Source organism: Gossypium arboreum, chromosome 12, assembly GCF_025698485.1.
Source record: "Gossypium arboreum isolate Shixiya-1 chromosome 12, ASM2569848v2, whole genome shotgun sequence".
In the NCBI taxonomy this organism is placed as follows: Eukaryota; Viridiplantae; Streptophyta; class Magnoliopsida; order Malvales; family Malvaceae; genus Gossypium; species Gossypium arboreum.
The window spans coordinates 90,057,730-90,085,442 of NC_069081.1; the positions used below are offsets into that span (position 1 = coordinate 90,057,730).

The window sequence follows — 27,713 nt, forward strand, 5'->3', positions numbered from 1 at the left end:
CTATTATAACTTTTATATTTTTTTGTAATATTAATGTTTATGAAACACATATATTTTTTTTGAATTTTTATCTAATTAAGCTTGCAAATGAACAAATTGTTTTATGAACAGTTTACGAATAGTTCAATTTTTGTTCCTTGCAATCAAGATAAAAGAATGAACATGAACAAAAAAAATTTAAGTTCATTTATTACATTAACTAAACACGAATAATTTTTTCCATTTATTTATGTTAATGAATAATTAAGTTTATTTACATTCGCTTAAAGTTCGCTTATTGTTTGATTATTATATAATTAGTATTATTATTGTTTGTGTTCTTAATTTATTTATTTATAATATAATTGTTTATTTGTTTATTTTACATATAAAAATATATATATGTTTATTTGTTTGTTTATTATTTTCATAAACATTATTTATGAACATGTTCTATAACATGTTTGTATAATATATATTCATTTATTGCTCATAAAAATGTTCATTAAACTAAAACAAACGAATATGAATATAAATTGTTGGAAACTTTGACTACCTTATTCGAACGTCAGTAGAACAAGTTGTTTGGAGTAATCAAATTTTTTTGGCGTTGGCATATAATACTTTTAATGGATTACGAATACTATTATTGAACAGTAAATGATGAGGGAATTTCCTTGAAAAGGAAGGAGTGGAGTTTGAATTTTGGTGGATACTCATTCCTATCTTTATCTTTTAGAGTAATTCAAGTTGTTGGAGAGCTTGCTTATAAAAGTCTTTATGTGATAAATACACAAGATAATTAATGGGATAAACTTAGCTTTTACATGAGTGTTTCAAGTCTATCAAAACACTGCTAGTTAATCACTTGAAAAGACCTATAAATAGGTTGTTTGTACCACACATTGTTGTGCAATTTTTTAGTGTCTTTGGCTTTTGTATTTTGCTATTTCATTGGGTAAATTTTTGACATTTTTTTAAGTATTATTTGAAGAGGTTTATTAATTGTATTGGGAGGTATTTGAGTGAGTGATTTGTAACAATCTGAGTCCTTGTTGGGGTTGCCCGTTTTCAGTGGTGTCAGAAATAGTGGGTTTTGGATCACGATTCCGACAAGTGAGTCAGTAAATATTATTAATTTAATATTTATGAGTGATTAGTATTGTCACAATAAATTTTGGTTAAAGAATTTAAATGCTCAGATAGTTAATTAAGTAAAAATGGTTAAATTGTAAAAGTTACAAAAATTAAATCCTATTAGTTAAATGTACCTAATAGCCATGAAAAGAGAAATACAGGGACCTAAATGGTAATTGTACTATATCAATGGTTAGTGAACGGTTTGCTGACCAAGTTTTGATATTTGTTGGATGAATTTTAATAATAATATAGTAATAATAGGTGATAAAAAAAAAGAGAAGAAAATATATATATTTTTTTAAGATGATCTTCCTAATAAGAAACTCCATTTTTGGACCAAGGTGAAAAAAATGGTTTTGGAAAATGCAGCAGAAAATAAATTTAAGGAAAAACTAGAGTTTTAAAAATTTCTCCTAAGATCTTGTTTGGGATATCTAAAGTAATAAACACTTAAACAAAATTATACATTTTCGATTCGTCTAAAATGAGCACTTCGACCTAGTAGTCTTCTCCGTTATCCTCAAGCTTACGTTTGCTGAGTGTGGGCTCGCTTCGAAATCAGAAAAGTTTTCACAAAAATTACCAGTTGGGTAATTTTGTAATTTCTCTAAACTTTTAGGTCAAGTTTTAGAAAATTTTCTCTCTACAACTTTCTCTTGAGTTCAAGTGTATGTGTAATTAATGACTCAAGGCTCTCTTTATATAGGGAGAGTTTAGAGAATTCAACTAAGATTAAACTTAATTACTTTAATATTATATTAATATAATATTATATCTTATTAAAATAATAGAATGTTTATCTACGAGATAAAGATAAACATTAAATTAAATTTAATATTAAACTATTAAAATAATATTATTTTCGTAATAATTAATCTGAAATCAAACTTTCCTGTGGAATTTCAATAGGAATATAACTCTTCCTCTACTCAACCATCGACGACCAACCGTCGTCAGCCACCGAAATGCCATCGGCACTGTCGTGTCCGGTGATGCAGGTGCGACACCCTTATGGCACCCTGAGCAGGTTTGGCTGCTGCCAGTTCGATTCGGGTCAATGACGACCTGACGGTCCGGTCTAGCCACTGGTTGGATCGTCGGCCCGGATTCACATACCCGGCCTAATTTGACCAATTTTTGGGTCTTGGTCTCAGTTTTGGGCTCCCAAGCCCAATTTACGATCTTAGGTCAAATTTTCAAGTTCAATTACCCATTGGGCTAATTGTCTGACTTGAAAATTAACTTTCAAAAATATCATATTAATTTTAATTAATTTGATTAATTTAATTTTATTTGATCAAAATTATTTTTTTCAAAAATCACTTAGCTTTTCCAAATTAATTTTTCAAGAAAATTCTTTAATCAAATTCTCTAGTTGAACAATTCTCACAACCACCAAATTTAATTCCACATCGAATAAATAGACTCAATTAAATTATTCCCAAAATTGTAGAATTTACTTCTGATTCAAATGTAGTCTGATCAAGCTTTTGTTGAGCTAACGGAGGGACCATTCGGACATATACAATTAGGCTCTAGCGATTACAATTATGTCTAGAAACATTGATCCAATAATTCGCAATTACTTAATCATGGAGTCAGTCCACAAAAAGTACCATGATTGAAAACTCCCTTATTGTATACTCTTTACGAAAGCAATTCATCGAACTGCTTTATCTAATGCCTCGTTATGTGTGTGTTACCCTCATATGATATCCTTGATTCATTTGAGTTAAATTTTTTCACTCAATACAATCCTATTTTATTTCATTATCACTACTATGTCTTCTTAATGATTAATATGACCACTGTCAACAAAGGATTGTGATAAATTGCTTGTTCGAGAACTAACAACTCGTGGCCATGTTTCATATTTATCAGTCCACACAATGTCAATAAGAGGATATCATTAACTCTTTAATTGAGCTATGAATTTCACTATTACTAGTAAAGCCTCGCCATGCACAAGTCATGTACCCAACATACGGGCTATGAGCTCGATCATCTTTAAAGCATAAGCCTCCACTTATAGCAAGGCACATGAATTGCATACACATGGTCAGTGACTAACTCATGATTTAGGTAAATCATACCATGAACGTCACATGTGAATAAATCATACCATGAACATCACAAGTGAATTAATTCACAAACGGATTCGGAAGTAATTCATCTTGGGTCCAGTCTAATGTATCATTATACCAATGAATACATCTATGTCTCTACTCGTGGAGTCAACTGCTCTGATAGCCAAGACTAGCCATCTCCCCAATTAGAATTGTAGGCGACATAATAATTCTTCTCAATATTTGAATCAAATTCTCACTTTAAGTCTTTTACAGGATTACGGAATCGTTTAGATTATTTACTGAAGTAAGTTATCTTTCTCGCAATGTAAATGTTCTTTACAATGCCACTTATCTTCAGTTTGAACTTTAGACAATCAATGAGCTAATATTTGCTTGTCACAATTTCGCTATGCATGCAAAATATAAAAGACATAAATACAAAAGACATAATAGTGAAATGTGAAATTAACTTTATTAATTTATTCATCGTTCAAATAAATAGAAAACAGTTACATATGTACTAAAATATGGGCATATTTCCCAACACAAGGAAGGTTCGACAACTTTCTTCTAATTTGAGGTCCGTTTCTAATGATTTTTATGTTTTTTAGTTCGTTTTAGCTTAATCTAGTTAAACCGAGGGTTAATTTGTGAAGTTGTTAAAAGTTTAGGGACATACCATGAATGAGATAGGTGAGTTTGTGAACTTAGTTGTTAGATCCTTGAATTTAAAGGTTAATTATAAATATTTTGTTAAGTGATTTTTGATGATTTAAGGACCTATTTGAGAAAATAGTAAAATGCAATGAGAATAATATGAAATGGTGTAAAAATTTGGGCTGCAATAAACTCATAGAAAAAAATTGGCTAGTTTGGTTTTTCATAAATTGTTGTTAAATTGTGAGTTTTAATTTAAGGACTTAATTGTACAAATGTTAAAGTGTTAAGGGTAATTTCGTAAATCACCTTAAAATGGATTATAAGTTTGATTTAGTTATTTTAATTTTATTTTGAATGATTTAATTGAATAAAATTATTATTTAGATCAAGATACGCAACAATCGGGCTTGAATCGTGCAAAGGCTAAAGTTTTAGATTAGTTATTGGTTCTTTTTTGTGTAATCGTGTTAGTCGACGTAAGTTCATATAATGGTAAACTAACTAATTTTTTTATTTTGATGGAAAATTTATTAATGTTGTACTTTGTATAATTTCTTTTGAATATAAATTGTTAAATTGTTATTTGGACGATATTGTAATGTTTATGTAATTTAAGGTAATATGTGTAAAATTTTGGGAATCGTGGAATGATATGGAAACATGAACTGTTTGAGCCTTATGAATACTTAGGATACAACTGACATGTCACTAGGAATTATACATTTTCGGGTGTTAGTCTTGGATGTCCTATTGATCGCTAAGGTCATGCATTTGTTGTGGATTCTCCACAGCTTGTATAAGCAGCATCGTGTAATCTAACATCTCAACCCACAGCTCATGTGAGCAGGCCCATTTAACAGTTCGTGTGAGTATTACAAGATGCGATCATATTTAAATGTACATGCACACTTTGTGTGAGCATGGTTCCCTTGTATCCAATGTAGTTTCATTTGGTTCAATGAGTATTAAATTTCTAATCAAAGTGAAGTGAATTTTTTTGGTAAATCATATGTTAAATGAATGAAATGGGAATTACTTGTTCAAATGCTTGAGATGTATAATGCTACATTGGATATGTGTTGAATGTTTTATGTACAAGTTCAATAACTTGCGAGAATAGTGATTGAAGATAGGAATTGGTTATACATATGAGCATGATAATGGAAAAATGCATTAACTTTATAAATTAAGCCTATTGGTAAGTTTTTGTTTAAGATTATTACCAACTTACTTATCATTATCTGTTTACATAGTTGTCTTTCTTCTCTTGTAAGTCGTTGGAAAGCTCGATCAGTTGGAATTTCATTGGAGCACAATCATACAATCCAATCATCATTTCGGTAGCTTTCGGTTACTTTTGTTTAAGGTTATAATTGGCATGTAATAAGGCTTAAATGTAATCTTAGTTTGTTTTGATTAGGTGCCAAGTCCATGTGTGTTTTACTGCCCCTTTTTGGTTGATGGTTTGTAAACATGATATGCATGCTTTTTTAAAGAAGCTATTTTAGTTGATTTGGTATGTTTTAGAGGGTGTTTGAATGTGTTTTGATCATATGAATACTTGTGGTAATAGTTTGGCTTGGTTTGTAGGAATGGAGTGATGAATTATCTTATATTAAGGGTTTTTTTGGGAGCACACAGCCTGGGACACGGGCTATCATAAGGTCGTGTGTCACACATGGTCTGATCACACGGCTGTGTGTCATTATTATTTTAGGTGCAAGTTTCACATGGCCTGGCACACAAGCTAAGACACGGTCATGTATTCCGAGTCAGTGAGTTACATGGTCTGAGTAAACGAGCGTATGGAGTAGCCACACGGACGTGTGGGATAGCCACGCAGCCATGTTTCAGGCCATACGGGCTGGCCTTTGTCACACGGCCATGTGACCCTTATTTACAAAATTTTTCAGATTTTTTTCTTTTAATTCAAAATAGTTCCTGGTTGTTCCCAAACTATTTTTAAGGTCCTCTAAACTCAGTTTAAAACCTATAAATATTTTTTTTACTATAATTAAATTGAGTTATTAAAAGTTAACATTGAAGTTGCATAATTTTTTTCTGTTTGAAGTTAAATGTTCTGATTTGTACAGTAATGCTCCATAACCTTCCTCCGGCAACAGAGACGAGTTAGAGGTGTTACAGTTGTTGCAAGGGTAGTTTGAGCTTTAGCCAATAGGTGATTCAGTTGAATTGTTGAATAAAAATCATTCTTTAAACGAGGCTCTACAGAGTAGGATTGGTGAATACGAACTACATCAACAAATATTGCGTGTTATTTCTCTCCTTTCTTTGATTCTTGTTTTACCTTGGTAAAATTTTGTTTTGTCTCATTCCTTACTAGAACAAAACTATTTTACAGACAACCAAGTTATCTGTTCCAACATCTATTTGAACAACAGTTGAAACAAAGTGCAAATCGGAAGCTTTTTCATAAATAACTTTATATAAACCAAGATGAACATTATTTTAAAATTTTTAACAAATATGAACCGAACATAAATAAACTTAAAAAAACATATATGGAAATTCATTCAAACATATATAAAAGTCCATTCATTCTGCATTCATTGTTGTGAACTAGTATCAGATATTCGAATATGGTTGTAAAAGTACCATAAAGGCCCTTATACTAGGAGTCAGATTGCATATAACTACTCAAACACTTGACCAATCGACCAGCCAAATAAGAATGCTACAGTCATGCTAATTTCCAGTTTAAGACATTAACATGCGAATTAATGATGGTTAACAACAATAACTTCATTAAATTGTAATAATCAACCTATGTTGTTCAAACTCAGTTACAAGAATTTCTGATTCTGAGGCTTAGCCTATAAGTCACCCTCCACTATATGCATTTTAAAGTTAAAGAGAACAAGCTCACACAGGCTCGACAGATTTTGGCTTAGTCCCTTTCTAACATCTCATATTGTCCATTTTACTTGAAAAACATAACAAGAAGTTAGATAAGTTTGAATGAACTTAGTGAGTTATTAATATAGCATACCCGATCATGATATTATCATATGATATGGCTTCAACGGTTTGGTTTTATGTTGACATCACTTACACGAGGGCAAATCGCATATATTCGTGATGCACTATTAACATCCTTCACATTGACAAATTGTCAGGTTTTATACATTGACACGGTTCTTCATTTTTATCATTTGTGCGTTAGGTTATCTTGTAGGATGGTTCCGCTTATGCATTTGCATTGATTTCATACAAGATAACTCTTTATAGCAGTTGATCATGTAAGGAGCATCTTGGCAAATAATATTGTTGTGAACTAACACTCAATAATTGGTCATTCAAGACCCATGCATGAAATTTCTCACTTGAAGGACTTTTACGTGTGGACTCACACATGGTGACTTATACACAGTGTCAAACTTGGTGGATTCATACATGCAGATTCATACTTGCGTATTACTGTTTAGTGGACACATTCCTGCAGACTCACACCTGCGAGCTCGTATGTGTAAATTCATACATACAAATTCATTCTTGGTGGATTTATATTTGTAGAATCATACTTTGGCGAACTTAAACTTGTGGATCCATACTCATCGATTAGTCCTTACGGACTTCTGCTTGAAGAATAGTCCCTGCAGATTCTTTCATACGAGTTCATGGCTGTAGAATCACATATGCGGATTCATAAATACGGGATCATATATACAGATTCATGATTGATGACCCATTCAAGTGGATTCCTTAAACAGATAGTCCCACAGACTTTCATATAGTGGAGTCCTGCTTATAGCCTTTGTATGAAAATTTGGAGACAAGTCCAACGGACTGTCTTAGCTTGAAACATAAAGACGAGTCCAGTGGACTGTCTTAGCTTGAAACATTAGGACAAGTCTAGCAGACTATCTTAACTTGTGTATGCCCATGGCTGTGGAACTTACAAACATACATGAGGCTTAGAGCCTTAGACTCCGCAAAATCACATACTTGAGAAGACCCTCATAGGGTCATCACATACTTCTGCACATATATCTCCGTACAATCCAATTGAACCTCTGTAAAGCTAAATAACATGCATAAACATTCTTCGTACCTTCCAATCGTACCTCCGCAAAGCTAGTTAACATGTAGCATAAAGTGCACAATATGACATCTCCTTTTTCTTTCATCCACAAACCAACACATACCTCTCATGCACCGTATGCAATTCATTCTCATCAAGTTAATATATACCAAACATTCAGTAGATTCACACATACAACTAATCATATGGCTCAGTGACACACAACAGGGTATACCAACATTTCATCGCAACAATAGTACACATTACATCCAACGGACAGTTCAATAGAACAACATGATCAGTACATTTACCTAGCATACAATTTATAAGTACCCCAATTTCATACTCGCAACAAGCATGCATATGTACCGTATCACTAAACAGACTCATTAACAGTTCTGCAGAAATCCCATAACAGATAAACATATTCATCATCAACAGAACATGCAAGTGAACTCTCAGCGACTATAACCCAACCACCACTAGACAGAAACATACAATATACAAACATAAGATTTGAGTTTAGTGACTCATCGGTAAAATACCTTAAGGACGCATCACCTACTAGCTTGACTTTCCCCTTGTCGTCTGGTCCTTCTCCATCTTTGTCGGCTAAATAGTAACGACCATATATGACCAACCATGAGACATTTACAAGTATGAAAATCGAGTTCTAACAACATGCAAGGTAAATTCTCTACTTAACATGCTTCTTTTCCTTCAAAATAAAAAAAAAATGTAGAAGAGTATAAGAACGTTACTAGTTCACAAGTTTCGCATTTGATTAAGCTAATCTGCTGCTTTTTCACCAACATGTAACTCAATCCCTTCATTCATCTGTTTCTTGTTCTAAAATAGTAAGAGAGAAAATGATAGTTGAGAAGAAGTTAGAAGAAGGAAAAATATATGTTCACTGAAACATTAGAAACAAGCCATCATTTCCCAACAAACTTTTCCGAAATAAAAAATTTGACAATCATTATCAATTCCCAATTTATTCCCTAAATTTTACAATTCAATACAATTAAGATTTCATAGGATCTAATTAAAACATAGAAAATAACCCAGGGTTGCTATTCCAATGTGGCCAAGTTTTAATAAAAATTTAGGGTGTGACATTGCATTTTGCCTCTTTACTAAAAAATGAGCAAGTTAGTCCCTATAACGACCCAAAATTTACGGGTATCGAAAAAGTACATTTTCGGGTCATTGTTTTCGTAAAATGGATAATATTTACGAAGTTAGTTGTGTGTTTAATTAGGTTTTGGTTAGGTGAATTAGCTTGAATTAAGGTTAATTAGATATAATGATTAAATTGAATAAAGGGTAACAGTTTAATTATAGAGTAGAGAAAAGTGAAGGGATTAAATTAATAGATAAACCAAATTGTGACAATTGTATGGTAATAAAATATACATGTATAATAAATACATACATACAACTGTAATACATATATGTATTTACTTATTATTACATATATGTATTTACTTATTATTTAAGAAATAATAATTATTATGTTATTATAATATTAAATTAATATAATAAACATATAGTAAATACAAGTGTATGGTATAGGCAATGACATTTGTGGTATTTATGTACATATACTTGTATAAATTATATACATTACTTATTATTTAAGAATTATTATTATGTTAAAATATTATTATATTATTACAGTAAAGTAAATAATAATAATAAAACAAAATAAAGAAACAAAGATGAAAAGAAGAACAGAAAGTTGAAATGAAAAATAGGGAAAAAGGAAGAAAAGAAAAGAGAAAAGAAAAGACGGAGAATTAGGGTTTTAAGGTTCAAGCTTAATTTGGTAAGTCAATTTAGTCTCTTTTCTTGTAATTTTGATATTTTTAGAATCCTAAAACAAAATACTACTTGATTTATGTTGAAATTTTAGAAGTTAATAAATTTTTAGAAGTTGTTCATGTTGAATAAATTTAAGTGTTAGGGGTTAAATTGATAGAATTTCAAGTTAGAAGTGAAAAAGGATTGAATTGTAAAATAAATCATAAGTTTTGAGTAATAGGGACTAAATTAAAATAATTTCAAAATTAGGGTTTTATGGTGAAATTAGAGAGTTGAAATTAGTCTAAGTCGAAATTGAATAAGATATGGAAATAGTTTTGGAAGAAATAAAGTTAGTTGTGATTTAAGGACTAAACTAAAAATTATACAAAAGTTGAATAGAAATTGAAATAATTGATTTGAATTTGTGTTGTATTGATAATTTTTAATTGTTTTAATTCCGTAGCTAACGTTGTGCCGGAGACCTCGGCTAAGAAAGGAAAGGATAAAGTTGACGATGAGTAACTCAGAAAATTACGGTTTGTATTTCTATAATTCGAATTTAATAATTAATTGTTGAATTATTACTTAATATGTATGGTAAGTGCATTGAGGTAAGTATTGATATTGATTTTGTGATATTAAATTGAATTGAATGGAATTGATTTCACGTACATATGTGATTATTTGAATTGGAATGAATATTGGTAGAAATTAGAAAGTAAATTTAATTATTAATTGATAGATTTTGATTAAATATTATGGTAAGTAATTAAGGTAAGAATTATTTGTATTGTGTTTTACAATTGAAATGGATTGATTGGGAATGTTATGAAATAGATATGAATATGTGATTATTGTGGAATTTGAATATTTGTTATTGAAAAGTAAATTGAATTGTATTGAATTATGAATTTATGCGATTAATTAAAATGTGTATTGATTGGAAACTGAAAAGTGAATTGAATACCTCATTAACTGTATCGGGCTGAATCGGATATAATTGCCATGTCATAGGATTGGAAGTGTTCAAGGATACATCGACCTTGAGTCGATGAGGCACTACAAGTGTCGTATTATTACTTTGGATAATTCCGATGAGGTATTAAGTACTGAGTGCCGTACTAGTGTGTTTTGGTTAGATCCGTGTATCCGTCAAAGTCCGAGTCTTGTTAGTAACGGTAAACAAATTATTTGGCCAATTGGTTGACAATGCATGACATTGAATACGGATTGGAATGGACAATGAAATGAAATATGCAATTGAAATGCATGAAATTGCATGAATCAGGGATTCATGAAATGGATATTGATTTGAAAATTGAATGGTGTATCCTATTAAGAAAAGCTATTGAATAGCAATTATGAAATTGAAATAGTATAATATGAGAATTGAAAGTGTTATGAATGATGTATTTATGAAATTGATTATTTGTTGAATGATTTTATTTATGTGTGGTTATATAAATAAATATTATAAATTCTTGTTTAATAAGTATCTAAATTATAGAAATACCACTGAGTTTATACTCAGCGTACAGTTTGTTTTCCATGCGCAGGTTAGATTAAAGTCAGATTGTCGAATCAGCATCCAAAATCGATCCCGAACTCAAAAGTGGTGAAGTACTTTTCTTTTTGGTAATGCCATGTACCTAAGATGTCACATGTATGTCATTTTAAGTTGTGATTTCAAATGATGTTATAAGATAATATAGGCTAATTATATATTTGAACTTATGTAAGCCATGTTGATATTATAAATGACATATTTAAGTTAATGCATATATGAGTATGAAATAGATAGACCTTGGGTGAAATTGATATAAGTTTAGAAATGGTTTGAAAGATGCTAAATTGGACTGTTTTGGTTAAAGTATGAGAAGTATCTAAAAGAGCACATTGATTAGGTCATTAAGTTTATCAATTTGACATGTTTTAGAGGTATTTGAATGTGTTTTGGATCGGTTGAAAGATTGAATTTTGAATTGTTTGTTGTTCAAGATTTGCAGGGTTGGTAAATTTGTTGTATAAGGCTCATTTTGAGTCCACACGACCTGGAACACGGGCGTGTGACCTGACCATGTGAGGCACACGGCTTACACATGGGCGTGTGGTTAGGTCGTGTGTCCCTTGCAACTTAAAATTTTAAAATAGAATGCTCAGGTATTTCTACACGGGTAGAGACACAAGTGTGTGTCTCAGCCATGTAAGGCACACGGCATAGCACACGAGCGTGTGACTTGGCTGTGTGATGTAAGTCAGAGAGTTACACGTGGTAGAACACGGCCTGAAGAACGGGCATGTCATAGGGTCACACGGGTATGTCAGTAGACCACACGGGCGTGTGTGCCCTGCACTTAGGAAAAATTTTAAAATTTCACAAAAAATTCTTTGAATTTTCGATTGAGTCCCAATTTGTTTCTAACGTATATTTTAGGCCTCGAGGACCCATACAAGGGACAATATAATTAATTTATGAAGTGTATGTAATTTAATTTGTTTAATGTTCGTAGTTGTTCTGAAAAATTCAGTAATACTCTTAACCCTATTCCGACGATGGATAAGGGTTAGGGGGTGTTACAATACATTTGATCAAAGAGCAAATTGGTCCTTCTGTTAAAATTTCATCCATTTCTATTGTTAAAAATTGATCATTGTTCATTGGCATGAAGTACACGTTGCACACTTCGTGTAACTATCTGATTATTTCGTCAACTACACCAGTTTTTAACAATTGAAATTGATGAAATTTTAATAGAAAGGACTAGTTTGCTTTTTTATCTAACTTATAGGGGCTAATTTACTCATTTTTCGAGTAAAAAGGGCAAAATACAATCTAACTTATAGTACAGGGGCCTCTATAGTATTTTTAGCGAATATGGTTTATTAGTGATGTAACGCCCCAAAACCCGACTCAAAAGTCCGTTGGATCTAGAGCATCATTGTGGTCACCAGAGCGGTCCACTCGATCAATCACTCATTTAAGCATATTAAAAAATAAACTTAAACATGCAACTAATAAAAATATAATAAAATAAATCATTTAAATGAACTCAATCTAACAACCAAAGTAAACAAGTCGACCAATTTAATAAATCTCAAGTACATGTTAAACTTTTCTAATTAACGAGTCTTTATGAATAAGGATTGCAGAGACTCTGAGACAATGCTACTCGATCACGAACTCTTCGATCCAACTAGTACTTGTGCACATAATTAAAAACCTGAGCACTGAGCTTTTTACAGCTCAGTGGTGATTCAATACATTTTAAACTACCAATGCATTTAGTTAAAATAAAAGCATTCTAATCACATACAGACATATATAATTAGGCAGTAATTCGATGAGTGAAAGTCACATTCAATAGAAATTTCCAAAGACGCAATACAATCATAAAATAACAGTTAAAATAACAATGAAACAATATCAAGACATTCAATAATTAACAATAGTGTTTCGGTTTAACAATTAAATTCGTTTAATAATTTTTGCCCAAGTAACACAAGGAAAAATATTCAGATACATGACTGTCCAACCGAACACCAAACGATCAATGAAAATGGCGCTAGTGCCAACAATGACAATACTTCGTTACATGATAAGCGCAACTTAATCAATGACCAACCAAACACCAAATGCGCAAAGTGCAGCAAAGACAATACTCCCAAACGCTCAAGATAGAACAATAAGAAATTAAGGGGAACCCTACACTCTATAACATGTCGACTATATCTGAAGAATTTTCAACTAATTTTCCTGGGCATTTAATCAAGTTGTATATAATTATCCTAATAATATATATCACAAAAAATCCTAATAACAAAAACAAATCTAATAATAATAATAATAATAATAATAATAATAATAATATCACACGTACATAACCATCATCTTAAAATGAAACAAAAGGGTTAATTCCAAGACTAACCCCTCATTAATAGCTAAAAATTCAATTTAATCCTTAAAACAAAATTGAATTTTATTTTAATCACAAAAATAAAAGAAAATTTTTAAATAGGTCAATAATTCATAGAAATGTTAAAAATCTAAATTTTATCATTTCATTTAAAATTTCTGAAATTAATAATATTTTACCGATCCATCATTTTCCATTACAGGTGAGGTTGAAAGGAAGCAGTGCCCAACCGATAAATGTGTACAACGGCGGCATTAATATATTAAGAAAAATCCATTAGATCTCAGTTGGATTTATTCTACAATTTAACCAAATAGGGTTTATTTCTTACATATTTTTTGCCGACAGAAAATAACCCAAAAGTTTTGTCGGACAAATACACTAATGTTAACAAATTAAGAAATTCTGCTACAATTTCGAATCCCACTATAAACGAGTGGTGGATATTATTATAAAACAAAAACATTTTTAGATATTTATTTATTGGTATAATTTTACCAAACCCTGAAGAATTAATTTGCAAATTCATCCTTAAATTGTAAAATATTTAAATAAAATAATCAAATTAAAATATTGTTTTAAGTAAGTTTTTTCGATAATTTAGTTATTAGTTTTAACATTGAATATTGTTGAGAGAATCGACTCCTTTCAGAAAAGTTTTCAAAATACTGTCCATTAAGTAGTCCATCAAGTAGTCAATCAATTCCCTAACAATTGAAAGTATTCTCCCTCAAAGGGTTTTGTTTTTTGTACTCAATGGAGAGTTAGCGTACCATAAGCAGCTACCCTGAGTAGTTCATCAAATAAATCGATTGGAACAGTACTTTAATTCAAGAATTGGATTGTAATGTTTTTTAAATTTATGGACCAAAGTAAAATTTGCCAATAATTTGAAGAGGTTTGATGCAATTAACTCTTAAAATTTCCCCCTTATATCGGTGTTGGCTGGTTAGACTCAGGGTGTCTCAATCAAAACCCTATGATTGCCTTGGTTGCAGATATGGCTACTACATATTTGCATATAGTGATGGTTCCATGGTCAGCTTTTGGTCACCTTATAACCTTATTTCAACTCGCTTTACAATTAGCCACAGCTGGTATCAAGGTCTCCTTCATATCAACCCCTGGAAACATTAAAAGACTGCCCAATGTTTCATCAAACATAGCAACCCTTTTAGACTTAGTGGCCTTTCCATTGCCAAACTTAGACGATGAGCAACAGCTGCCCGAAGGTTGTGAGGCGACTGTCAATATACCTTTCAAGAAAATCCAGTACCTGAAGATTGCATATGATCTGCTTCGACAACCGGTGAAGCAATTCGTCATAGATCAAAAGCCAGATTGGATTTTCATCGATATGATGCCTCATTGAATGGTGGAAATAGCTCAAGAACAACATATCCCTCTCGTTATTTTCTCGGTTTTTTCGGCTTCAGTTTATAGTTTCTTTGTGAATCAGGCGTTGACGAGGCCATCCCCGGAAAGTTTGATGTCACTGCCTGAGTGGTTTGGTTTTTCTTCTCCATTGCGTTATCCTAAATCCTTAGCTACTGCCATGCACGAAGGGTTTCGTGGGGAGAATGCTTCCGGGATATCGGATGCTGACAGGGTTCACAAAATTTTACAGGCATCTAAAGCTGTTGCGTTTCGTACTTGCCCTGAATATGAAGCTGAGTACTTAAATGCATTCGAGAAGATAACCGGTAATGGCAGCAAACCAGTGTTTCCCATTGGTTTGCTACTACCGGAGAAACCCCAAGGAAGACAAACCGATGAAATTTTTAGGTGGCTCGATGTTCAAAAGCCTAACTCGGTTGTGTTTGTAGGGTTCGGGAGCGAGTGCAAGCTACGCAAAGAACAGACACATAAGATAGCATATGGGGTAGAACTATCGGGGTTACCGTTTTTATGGGCACTAAGGAAACCCCACTGGGCTTTCAATGAACTCGATACGTTGCCTTGTGATTTTCAAGAGCGTACGCGAGGGAGAGGGATAGTCTGCTTCGGTTGGGCACCGCAGCTAGAGATAGTAGGACACTCTTCAATAGGGGGCTTTATGTTTCACACCGGGTGGAGCTCGATTATCGAAACAATGCAGTTCGGACACTCTCTCGTGGTGCTACCTTTTGTGATAGACCAACCATTGAATGCAAGGCTTCTATTAGACAAGGGTTTGGGTGTAGAGATAGAGAGAAGTGAAGACGGATCGTTTAGCAGGGATGACATAGCTAAAGCTCTGAGACTTGCAATGGTGTCTGCAGAAGGAGAGAAACTAAGAATCCAAACTAGGGAAGCAGCTCAACTTTTCGGGAACCGAGACCTGCATGACAGTTACTTCAATAGATTTGTGGAGTACCTGAAGGAAAATGGAGCTGCAAATTAAACAAAAATGGAGGAATGAAGGATATGCTAAGTTATTTATTTCGGACAAAATGTTAGGTACCTTCCGTTTTATTTCAATGTCCACTTTAATAATTTGACTTGCCCTATATGTTGTCCCATGTTATATCACCATTTTCAATGACTGCAATGGCTTGAAATTAAACGACACCAAATTCATAGTTGCCCTGATCAGTACAACACACTACTAGAGTTTCTTTCTTGAAAAACATTTTCAACTAAATTGGCGATGTATAAAATATTAGTTCACATGATTTAGAATTGTGGTTTCTAGTCCTACGGCGTCCTATTGTCTACCAAAACAATATATATGCAAAGAAAATCCTTTACCAAATCATACCTAGAGGCGTTCATGGTCAACCTTAGAGACTGTCAGTTTTACGGTTTATAAATTATAAAAATATAAAAATTAATTTTATATTAGTATTTATATATTTTTATAATTAAATTAAATAAAAACATTGTTTTTAAACAGTAAAATAGGCCTTTGGAGGGCCATAAACACACCGTGCTCGGGTAAAGAATTTTTTGGAACTACGACTCAGCTCGGTCCATGAACACCTCTAGTCATACCCATTTCTTCATCAATCCATGTAAAATGGCGACCCTCCAGTCCCACAACAATGCAAAAACACGAAATCACCAAACATGATTTGTATCTCAAGATATCATGAATCCATGTAAAATGGCAACCCTCCAGTCCCACAACACTGCAAAAACCCGAAATCTGCAAAAACCCGAAATCACCAAACACGATTTGTATCTCAAGATATATTCAAGTTGCGGAAAACGTCTAACCGCATAAATTGCAACTTGGGCGCAAAAGATCTCATTCTCTTAGCATCACTGACCTATAGGACATTGGAATGTGCTGCCCAATGTAGCATGCTTCTTGATATTCCGGACAGACTGCAGAAGAATATCTTGGTGTGTAGAGTACAATTCATCTTTGCTCTATAATTGCATATCAAAACAGCAATGTAGATATCAGTGAAATGAGAAAAGGTAAACAGAAGTCAGGCTTAAAATGATGAATTTCAGAGATGATCCCAACAAATATCCAGCATTAGCAAATCGCAACAAAATCACAGAATGCGAAAACAATGTTAATAAGTCGAGGTTGAAGGTTAGGTCAAGGCAAACCAAAGATCAAAAAAAAAAAAGAGTTGAGATCAATTAGGTAGACCAAGCTCATACAAGATGCATCTGAAAAGTACTGAGGATGAGAGGTTACCATATGTCTGAGATTGCATCCAACAGTTAGTTCTGCATAAGAACCTTCTACATGAGACAGGAAACAGTAAGGGACCTCCTTTCCCAAGAAAACTTTTGAGTTTGATTTCAGCATGCTCTTGATCTCATTTGATATCTCGGGAACCTTGTCCAGATCTTCAATTTGCAAGGGAATTTTGGTCACCACTGCACGCCATCGAGCACGTGACTTGTTTACAATAACCTGAAATTTTACGTAGTAAACAATACAATGATAATTTTGGCCTTTCTAGTACGACTGCTGTGTGTAAGTAAACAAATAAGCATACGCTCATAAGAGTTGATGAGTTGAAAACAAGGATTTCTTCTCTTTCAACAAAAGAAATGAAAAAGAAAAATACCAACCTGACTGGAGAAAAGTGAGTTCGGAACTAGATCCGGAAATCTCTCAGAGTTAAGTACTGTTGTGCTTGCCAGTCCCATTTCAACCACCTGAACTTTTACAGATCCTGCCTGCAGTAAGAACAATTTATTAGCAATCCTGCAGAAAAGAAAAATAAATAAAAGAACAAACTAAAACTTTTAAAAATCACAAGTGGAAATCAAAATTTATCTGGCTACCACCAAAACAAAGGGCATTCAGGTTATATGACAGAGTTCCCGATATGATGAAATAAATAACTGACATCTCCGCAAAGGTCAGAATTACCCATGACCTCATATATCATGAAGCATGTATCAAATAAACCCCAATTAACTTCAGAGAATTAAATTAAGAGTCGGTAAATAGTGGAATTAGGAGGGAAAGAGCCAGTTCAGGCTAAGTTGAAAGATGATAACTGATTCAAACAGACAACTCAGAATTAGCCAGCAAGAATAATAAATTATTAAGTACAACATCCAACCATGCAATTTTCTAAGAGGTCAGTTCTTAACAATCTAGGATGAAATACAGGGTTCATCAGATACATTTAGAAATAAAGAAAAAACTATTTTTGTCTTTGTAGACTGTAACTATTACAAAAGCTGAGTGGATCCTTTCACACGGAAAGAAAGAAAGCATTTTTCCTTCACTAAAAGAAAAATACACGTTCATTTGTGTTACCTTTGATTTGCCAAGATACAGCGCATCCAGTAGGGTCTGGGATATTTTCCCATTTAATCCCCGTTTCTTGTCGCGCATTCCATTTTAGTCCTTGAGCCTATTTTAATTATTTTATTATTTATATTTTAACCCCTTTTGTTATTTATTTATTCGAATTTGCCTTCTTAATTTTATTTAAATTATAATTGAGCCCTCTTATTTTTTTAATTCATTTATTTTTCAATTAACTTATTTACAAGTTTAGTTATTCATTATTCTTTTTTTATTTTACTATTCATTCATTTTCCTATTTATATACTGTTCAATCACTTATTTTACTACTATTTAAGATTTTACATTTCATTTTAATTTCAGTCTATCTTTTATTTTAATTAATTTATTTATTTATTTATTTATTTACTTGTTTATATGTTCATTATACTTTGATTTTATTTATTTGCTCGTTCGTTTACCTGTTCATATATATATATATATATATATATATATATATATATTATACATTCGTATTTTATTATAATCCTTGTGTCCATTTGTTTATTGTCCTTTCGTTCCTCTTTAAATTTTGTTTTGTTTTCATTTAATTATTTTATTTATAATTTTGTTATGGTTGTCACTTCATCATCTGTCATTATTACTTTATTCCTTTATCCATTTATTATCTTTTATATATATACATATATATTTAAAGGAAGCTGAATTATTTACACTACCTATTATTATTATTATTATTATTATTATTATTATTATTATTATTTATTTATTTACCTATGTTTTATTACAAATTATACTTTTAATTCTATTTATCTTTTGATTTGATTCTTTACTTTCAATATTTTTATAAATTATTTTCCTTACGTTTATTTTTATCCTTATTATTTCTTTATCCTTATTATATTTCAAAATCGGTATTGTCATTTCGTGGACATATTTTGTCACTAGTGTTATTGTCGTTACCATTGTTATTATTTATTTTATGAATTATTCTATTTTCCTTTGACTGTTAATATTGGAATTAAAGTGATATGTATCATGGATTGCTTATTAGTATGCTTACATTATTGCCACTAATTAGTATAACATTTTATTTGTATACCATTCTAAAGATTACATCAATTCTTGCCCAAATATGCAAAAATAAAATTTTTGAAATAAGGCAATATTCCGTGTTTGGAAATTCGAGAGATCGTGCCCTAATGTGCTGGATTTTGATTTTTTCGTTTGACCCAATTAACCGAATAACCTTTTAAATATTCAAAGTTAAAGGTAATATTTCGTGTTTAGAAACTCGAGAGATCGCGCCCTACGTGCTGGGTTTCGATTTATCATTTGACCGAATGACCGAATATCCTTTTTAAAATTTCAATTCATAAGTTTTGGAAATTATGAGATGATTTTGGTATCGAAGGTTTGAAATGTCGTGTCCTACGTGTTGGATGTGATATTTTATTTCTTCGAAACAAGAGAATCTTAATATCAATTTCAAGTTATCCAAATATTCATAAGAAGGGATCGTATTTTAAAACTTATTTTAAAATCTTTTTAACTTTCGACATTAAGACGTTAATTAATCAATTTGGTAATTTGGTACCAATTTTGGGCATTACGAGGGTGCTAATCCTTCCTCGTACGTAACTGACTCCCGAACCCGTTTTCTCGAATTTCGTAGATCAAAGTCAATTTTTTAATAATACAAAATATTTTATTAAAATAATCAAATTACGAGGTGACCCGATCACACCTCAATAAAAAGTGATTGGTGGCGACTCTCAATTTTCGTTTTCTTTTCAAAAACTAAAATCAATCCCCATTTTTCAAAAAATAGTTTCGACAACTAGATTGAATTAGTTATATGATTACTTTGAAGATGATAAACGAGTGACGCATACTATTTCTACAAATATGAAGATTCAAGAAACAGCAATTTGGCGCCTTTCTATTTTGGCAATAAAGCACATAAAATTAGCATTTCCTAAACCATTGCATATTGTTAAAAATCTTTCTAACAACAAAGATTGATGATAAGAAAAACACTAAAAGAAAAAGTCTTATTTGGGTTAGCACAGATAAAAGCACTGGCGTTTTGTACTGTAAACTTAACCAATTGAATGATCTTATTGTTAAAATGGACTGAAACAAATGAGAACATATGCATTTTACAGAAAAACCTACCTCCTACGCCACCAACTGTCAGAATAGATTGCACAGCTACGCCAGATGCCTCTGCTAAAGCCATAATCCCAATAACAAATAGACCGACGGATGAAAACCTGTCTATAGTTAACAACTTCTCCCTATCAAGCGCTGCTAAAGTCTTAGCAGCCAGTGCACAACCAAGTACGTTAGTTTTCCAACGATGCAAAAACCAGACAAATGAAAGGACAGCTGCACCCCTCCATGCCTGCACAATGTATTGTGATGGAACAGTACTCGGTGCCATGCACCATCATGCAACTGCAAGTCCAGGTATCTTTATTCATTATTCATAGACCCCCAAAAAAATGTAGAAACATATGAACAAATGGATACAAAGAGTTGAACATAGAAATCCAGAACCACTGACATTTGAGAGATTGCCATGAAGGTAATTACATATCTCACTGGATCCTCCAAAGCTCCCCACAAGCTTTTATCATATGGCACTTGATCCCCAAGCATTCTTCCAGATGGCAGGATTGAAGTTTGTATCGCATACTCATGAAATCTTCTCAAAAGCCTAGGCAAGACCACCCAAGCTCATATGGTGAGAGTCAAAGTAAACCCAACAGGAAGAACCACATCCTTAAGATACGGATGAGTATCAAGCAACTGATTAACATGAGGCTTCAATTCATTGGAGACTTCTTTAGCCTTCTGCCCGGTATAACCTATTGTATCCGCAGCACTATGCCAAGCATCTTTGACTTTATCACCCCAACCACTACCAATACCATCACTTTTACTAACATCTACTTCCGCTCCACCAGAAGCAGCTGAAACCTTATCTACCTTGCTACTGAAAGACAATGACTGCGATTGATGTATCAACACTGGGCTTATCAAAACAAAAGGAAACACACTCCGGAAAGGCAAATTTGATGAAGTCGAGAATAAAGCAGACATGGGATTGGATTTGTGATAACAGACCGCAACTTTACTACAAATATTCATAAACTTTGCAGCACAACGAAGTTTTGTTTTGTTATAGAAACCATTCACAGAACCATAAGATGGTCTGACATAGTTTTTATAAGCAATTCCTGTAGGCTTCATTAATGAATTGTATAAAGCCGATGACGATTTTGAAGAGGAATATAGGGAATTAGAAAATAACCTCAGTCTTGAAAGCTTAATTCCAATCATTACAGCAACAAAGCAACTGAGAGTTACTCACATTGTCCAAAAAAGTGAACATCTACAAAATTTGAATAACAAACTGAATCCAGAAACAATTCTCAATCTGCAAATAACAAAATCTTCAACGAATTATTATCAAAGCTAAATTCAAAAACGTCAATCACAATTTCATGATCAAGAACATTTGTGCAGAATTGAACATTGGAATAAATTTAGATACAGTTAATACAATTTCAATAATAAAAATACGAATTAACAAAAAAAAAAAAAAAAGAGTTAGAACTAACGGTTTCCGCGAGTAGATTTCAGTTCAGTTGGTTTGAGGCGATAAGTAATTCAAATTCATATGCATAAAGGACCTAAAGTAACTCAAATTTCTAAGCGATTAGATTTTTTTTTTTCTTGCATTTTCTCAGCAACCAAACGAAACATGGAGATTATTATAAGGAATCAATAATAAAGTAATAAAAGCTATAAAAAACTTCACTAACCTTTGACGGTAGCCATTGAGGGTATCTTTGAGGTGAAGCTTCCAAAGAAGAACAAAAGATCAATGGAGGGCGAAAACGGAGGCTTGTCAGGGACTTGTTTAGCTCATGAAAATGTGTGTAATCCCGTTATCATACATGTTTTATGTTCGTCTGACGTTGTGATGGATTATAAGTATAACGATCTAAGGGTTGAAATATATCATACCTTGCCTATTCAATGTGTCATTTATAAATCCGCTTACCTTTCGATGTTTACATTTTTGTTGATAGTTAAATTTAGCCTTTCGATCTTTAAAAAAAATTATATTTAATAATTAATCTTAAAAAAAGTTAAATTATAGTCTTTTAACGAAATTGATAATTAAAAGGTTAAATTTTTAAATACAATAGCTCATATGACAATTAATGTTTAATTCATACTATTTTTTGAATTTTATTTTATTTTATGTTTTGGATATTTTTGTAATTTTATATTATTTGCTATCGTGATATACAAGATAAATAATATTATATCAATATAAAGTATACATGGATTATGTAGTGAGTTAACACACCAAAATCAATAAAAATTTAATATTTTAGTCAACATTTCCATTAAAAAATGATTCAACTCTTTTGAAATATTAACAACTAAATTTAACTAAAAAAAGAATAAAAGTCAAATTGATAGAAAATATAAATATTGAATGTTAAATTTAACGTTATGCCTATAAATGGATTAATATAATTTTTTATCTCTACACTAAGCAACTAGGTCCATTTTGATGAATACATTTTTTTATCCATTTTGATATTTAAACTTGGTGGCTTTTCCTACTCTAGTATCTAAACTTGAATTTCATAAAAGTGTGATGACATCATATCATAATATTGTGCTATATCATCACATTTTTACGAATTTCAAGTTCAAATATAGATGAGACAAAAAAATACTCATACCAAAATAGACTTAACTACTATGGTTAGGGGCCAAAAATTACACTAACTCATAAAATTACAAGGCCTTCCTTCCTTTCTCTTTTCTTTTTTTTTTAATTTTATTTTTTTGTTGTAACCAAAATAATTAATCCCATCGCCACCAATGCTATCTGAAAAAATAAATGATAGGCCATGAAAAGTCATTTTTTTTCTTTTTATACATATTATTATTCACTATAAAATTGAGCAACATGAAATAGATCCAACGTCGATCATACAACGTGGGTTAGGTAATTTTGGCACCAATATTATAATATGATCTATTAATGGTTGGTTTACTCATTCAAATTCGAAAATCCACTCAAAATATAAAATGATTTAAACAAGAAAAAATCCAAGCAAATAAAAATTTAAGTTCATTTAAAATATGAGTTGAGCTTAAACTCAACAATCAAGGCCGAGCCCAACTTGGCTCGACCCATTTTCTAATTATCTAATGTATTATATTATATAATTTATAACATATAAAAATTAAATCTATAGTGATAGATAATATTATAATATAACATTAAAAATTGTTGAGTTACCTATATATAATTTTTTAACAAATAAAAATATATAAAATCATTAAATAACATAAATACTTGAAAAAATTAAGAATAAAATGGATGAGCTTAAAATGAGTTTAGATTAGTTATTTACAAATATTAGTTAGTTTTGACAAAATTTAAGTCTATATTTTGTGTTGGATTACACAGACTTAGACAAATATAAATCATATTTATATTATACTTAAATTTAATTCCAACCTGACCCATCCCATAAAAAAAAATGAAACATTGTATTTCCCCACATATTCTTCCTCCTATGTTGCACTATTCGATGCATTTTTTTAGAAATTTCTATTGTTCACTTTGAAAAAGAAATATACCAAATTTTTTAGTTAAAACATTAAAAATCTTGGTATAAGTTTGTAGGTAATGCTAATAGTCAAGACTTAATGATTGGCATCAACACAATTCACTTACTAGTTGTTTTTCATAAAAAATCAAGTTCTTCCTTTTGTAGCATAATCATTATTGTCAACACATTTTCCTCCAATAAAGTGTTAAAGCAAGAGTTCATTGGGAAAATGGTGGTTTCACCTTTTTCAGTGTAGCACTTAAATTTTTGAAATTTTCAAGTACAGCTATTCATGTATCGGGTGGTCCAAGATCACTTTAGGTCAAGTTTGTGCAACAATTTTCATGCTTTAATCTTATTTGAATTTAATTTAAAAATATATATTTAATATGTAATTAGTAAAATGGGTTAACTAGTAAAGTCAAAAATTAATCTAAACTTTAATTTTTTTAAGTGAAGTCATGATTTGGTCTATGAGTAGATTTATTTAGTAATAACTACTAGATAGGGAGAGACTGTTTTTGCCCTTCACCCTTACATCAACTTGGTAAACCCTTAACATAACTCGATCCCAACTCAATTTAAAATTAAATATTAATTACTTATTATAAAAATGATCTGAAAAATTAAAGCTTTGCTTGACTCCGACTCGATATGTCATAGTTTTTTAGATCAAAATAGAATTTTATTTTTCATTTTTCAACAATACTATTAATTTATATTGTTGTTGTTATTACAACAATTAATAAGACGTAAGCTTGAACATGCTTAAGTGCATGTTTCCTCTAATTTAAGATTGTGAGTGATTATAAGATAAAAGTAGACATTGTATTAAAAAAAATATACTAGAGCAAATATTAATATAAATTTTATTATTATATATTTTAAAATAATATTATATAAGGGGATTTTGAGCAGAGACAATTTTCCTAAATCCAAACCGATCAAAACCCACCCTCCCAAAATCCGATTCCGGAAAAACCCCACTCCTTGTTTAAGTGAAAACCTATTGAAATTTCTTTTTTTGTCATCCCCAGGTCTACTACTAAGTATTTTTAGGGTCATACAAAGAATATATTCCCTATTTGTTTCTTATTTCATTTTTATGTAATAAATTTCCAAAATAAAAATAAAAAGTAATAACATTAACATGAAAAACCTTAAAATGTAACCTGAAAAATAAAATCAACACCATATATTTAAAATATAGAATGATTAACTTAAAAATAACACAAATATAGTTTTTATCATTTCTTCTTTTCCCTCACATTCTCCTTATTTTTCTTATTTACCAACCTGTAAAAAAAAAAACACTTGTCAAAGCCTCAAATCATAACAATTACCGTGCATTCATGTATTTACTTTTTATTAATAATTATAGATTATTATATTAATCTTTTATAAAAATTATTAATTATATATTTTTGAAATATTATCTTAGCAACCTTCAATACATAATTTAGTTTATAAAGCTATATTTATCTTCTTTGATTCACAAAGATTATAAAGCAAAACATTATTAAGTCTTTATTAATTTTTTATATAGTTTTAAATTTCTAATTTTAAGAATCTTATCCATTGTGAATTTATATTTAACTCAGTAACTAAAGTTTAGTTTAGTTTTTATATTTTATTTTAATTTTGGTATAATTTAATTTATATATTTTTATAGTATCGTCAATAGATTTAAATTGATAATACTATTAATTTTATTTTTAATAATAGGAGCCATTAAAGTTACATTATTATTTAACATCAAAGTAGGAGCTTTAAAAAAAAAAACTCCCTGTCTGAAACTTGGTTGCCCGTGGAGTTTGCGATTGGCTCGAATTCGTCGAGGTCGAATAGTGGAATTGGCCGGGCCACGAAGAAGGTTAGAAGGCATGTGGATCAACTCCCAGAGTCAGAGGATCCTACGGTAGATAGAAATGGTCAAATAGTACTACAAAATCAAATTTGAGGTTTTATTACAAGGAGACGCTAATAGGTGGATGCGTTAACTTGTCTGAGCATGCTTGAATGGAGGCTGAATTTTAGCTGCAAGTCGGAGACTTTACGACGGAGATGGTGGATGGGATCCCATCAGTTAATTTTTCTGATCGTGTTCACAGTTTTATAGAGAAGAAAATGGAGACCTCTTTAGTGATTAAGTTGCTTGGGAGAAAAATTGGGTTCAATACGCTCCTTAACAAGGTGCAAATGTTGTGGAAACCTAAAAATCTCTTTCAACTTATGGATTTAGAGAAGAGTTTTTACCTTGTTCGTTTTCTTGACAAGGTGGATCTAGAAAGTGTGGTTATGGGTGGAGCATAGGTGATTTATGGGCACTACTTATATGTTCAACCATTGACTCCCTCCTTTTCCACTGATAGGGATGTGATTGATAGCCAAGTGGTTTGGATCAGGTTACCTGGGTTATTAGAATTGCTTTTACTCGAAATGCCTTCTCAAGGCGATAAGACAACTTATTGGCCTAGTGGTTAAAATTGATATGAATACTATGCAGGTAAAAAGAGAGAAGTTTGCTCGTATGGCTGTGAATATTGATCTAAGGAGGCCCTTGATTTAGAAGATTAGAGTTGAGGAACGATTGTAGAAGGTGGAATACGAAGGTTTGCCTAATGTATACTTCAGTTGCAGGTTGTATGGTCATAGTGCGGAGATTTGTCGGGGGGTCCAGTCGAGTTTCTCAGTGGATAAAGTTGAACAGTAGGAACCGGATGTGGTGAAGTTACTGTTCAGAAGTCGGTTGAGGAGGAAAGCTTTGCGCAGTAGATGTTGGTGGAGTGCAGACAACGAGGAAAGAGAAAGGACTCAATAGATAGCCAAAAAGAAAGTCGTTGGAATGTTGATGCGGGTGGATCGTGATTTGCCACTTTTGATACACCGAATTTGGAAAGAGATCTCAAGATTCAAAGGGATATTACTGATGGACAGCTGGAAAATTTAATGGATTTGGCTCAAAATGCGTAGCCAGGTGTGAGGAGGGATGAAGTAGTGGCTAGGGATATAGGAGATAGGGTTTCAGTGGGTAATGGAAAAGGTAAAAGTAAAGGGAAGGGGATTGATATTGTTAGTGGGCTTAAGGTGGCTCAACAGGCTTTGAAGTCTTCTAATGGCTCTAGTAGGTCGGTGGGTATAGATCATAATGGTTTGTTGGGTACCAATTTTGAGCAAGTTAATGTTCTAAGTTGGATAATGCGAAACATAAGGTTGTCCAGACTTTAGTTTGTGTTAATGTAGAAGGGCCAAGAGGGAAGGAAAATAGGCATTTCATTTTTTGCAGTCGCGGTCTGGGTGATATTAACTCGAAATTTTCCTTAGCTTCTAAACTACGTTTCCAATGGAGCAAACGACCAAATGGGGCGTTGAATGATTCAGGGAATAAGATGGTAGAGGTAGGAGTAGCTGTGGAGGAAATTGTTAGGGTAATTGATAATATAGTTACACACGATAACAGTGATAAACATTTGACTTCGTGCAATAAGAAGATAGATGCAGATTGTGGAGGTAATGTGGTTATTTCCTCATGATTTTTTTTATCACTAATGGATATGTTTTGATGCTTTGGTTTATTGTTACTAGCTATGGACACAAAAATTATTTTTTGGAATTATCAAGGAACGGGATATCTACGGTTCCATAAAATTGTTGCTAAATATAGGTGGGAGTTTAATCCATATATTTTTTTGTGTTTTTAAGACTCGGATAAGTGGTCTTCGAGCAGATGGGATCATTGGT

General features: G+C 31.8%; 2 protein-coding genes and 1 pseudogene across 3 annotated transcripts; 1 reads left to right on the plus strand and 2 right to left on the minus strand.

Moving 5' to 3' along the window:
- The first annotated feature begins 14,610 nt into the window (after window positions 1-14,610).
- On the plus strand, window positions 14,611-15,993 carry LOC108477556 (putative UDP-rhamnose:rhamnosyltransferase 1; annotated as a pseudogene).
- Window positions 15,994-16,209: 216 nt separating this feature from the next.
- Window positions 16,210-18,291, minus strand: LOC108477555 (mechanosensitive ion channel protein 1, mitochondrial-like). 2 transcript variants are annotated; one of them, XM_053023569.1, is made up of 5 exons: window positions 18,244-18,291; window positions 17,628-17,735; window positions 17,245-17,466; window positions 16,862-16,964; window positions 16,210-16,737 (listed from the first exon to the last, which is right to left on the minus strand). In XM_053023569.1, exons 1-5 carry the CDS (start codon window positions 18,283-18,285, stop codon window positions 16,679-16,681), a joined length of 534 nt encoding a protein of 177 aa, XP_052879529.1. In that variant the 5' UTR covers window positions 18,286-18,291; the 3' UTR covers window positions 16,210-16,678. The 2 variants fall into 2 exon arrangements, with proteins under 2 accessions (XP_052879529.1, XP_052879528.1); XM_053023568.1 differs by having other exon boundaries at window positions 18,128-18,288.
- A 1,943-nt stretch (window positions 18,292-20,234) lies between these two features.
- On the minus strand, window positions 20,235-21,666 carry LOC128279302 (mechanosensitive ion channel protein 1, mitochondrial-like). Its single transcript, XM_053022939.1, has 4 exons — window positions 21,086-21,666; window positions 20,854-21,040; window positions 20,497-20,725; window positions 20,235-20,296 (listed from the first exon to the last, which is right to left on the minus strand). The coding sequence occupies exons 1-4, from the start codon at window positions 21,664-21,666 to the stop codon at window positions 20,235-20,237; spliced, it is 1,059 nt and encodes a 352-aa protein (XP_052878899.1).
- Between the last annotated feature and the right edge of the window lie 6,047 nt (window positions 21,667-27,713).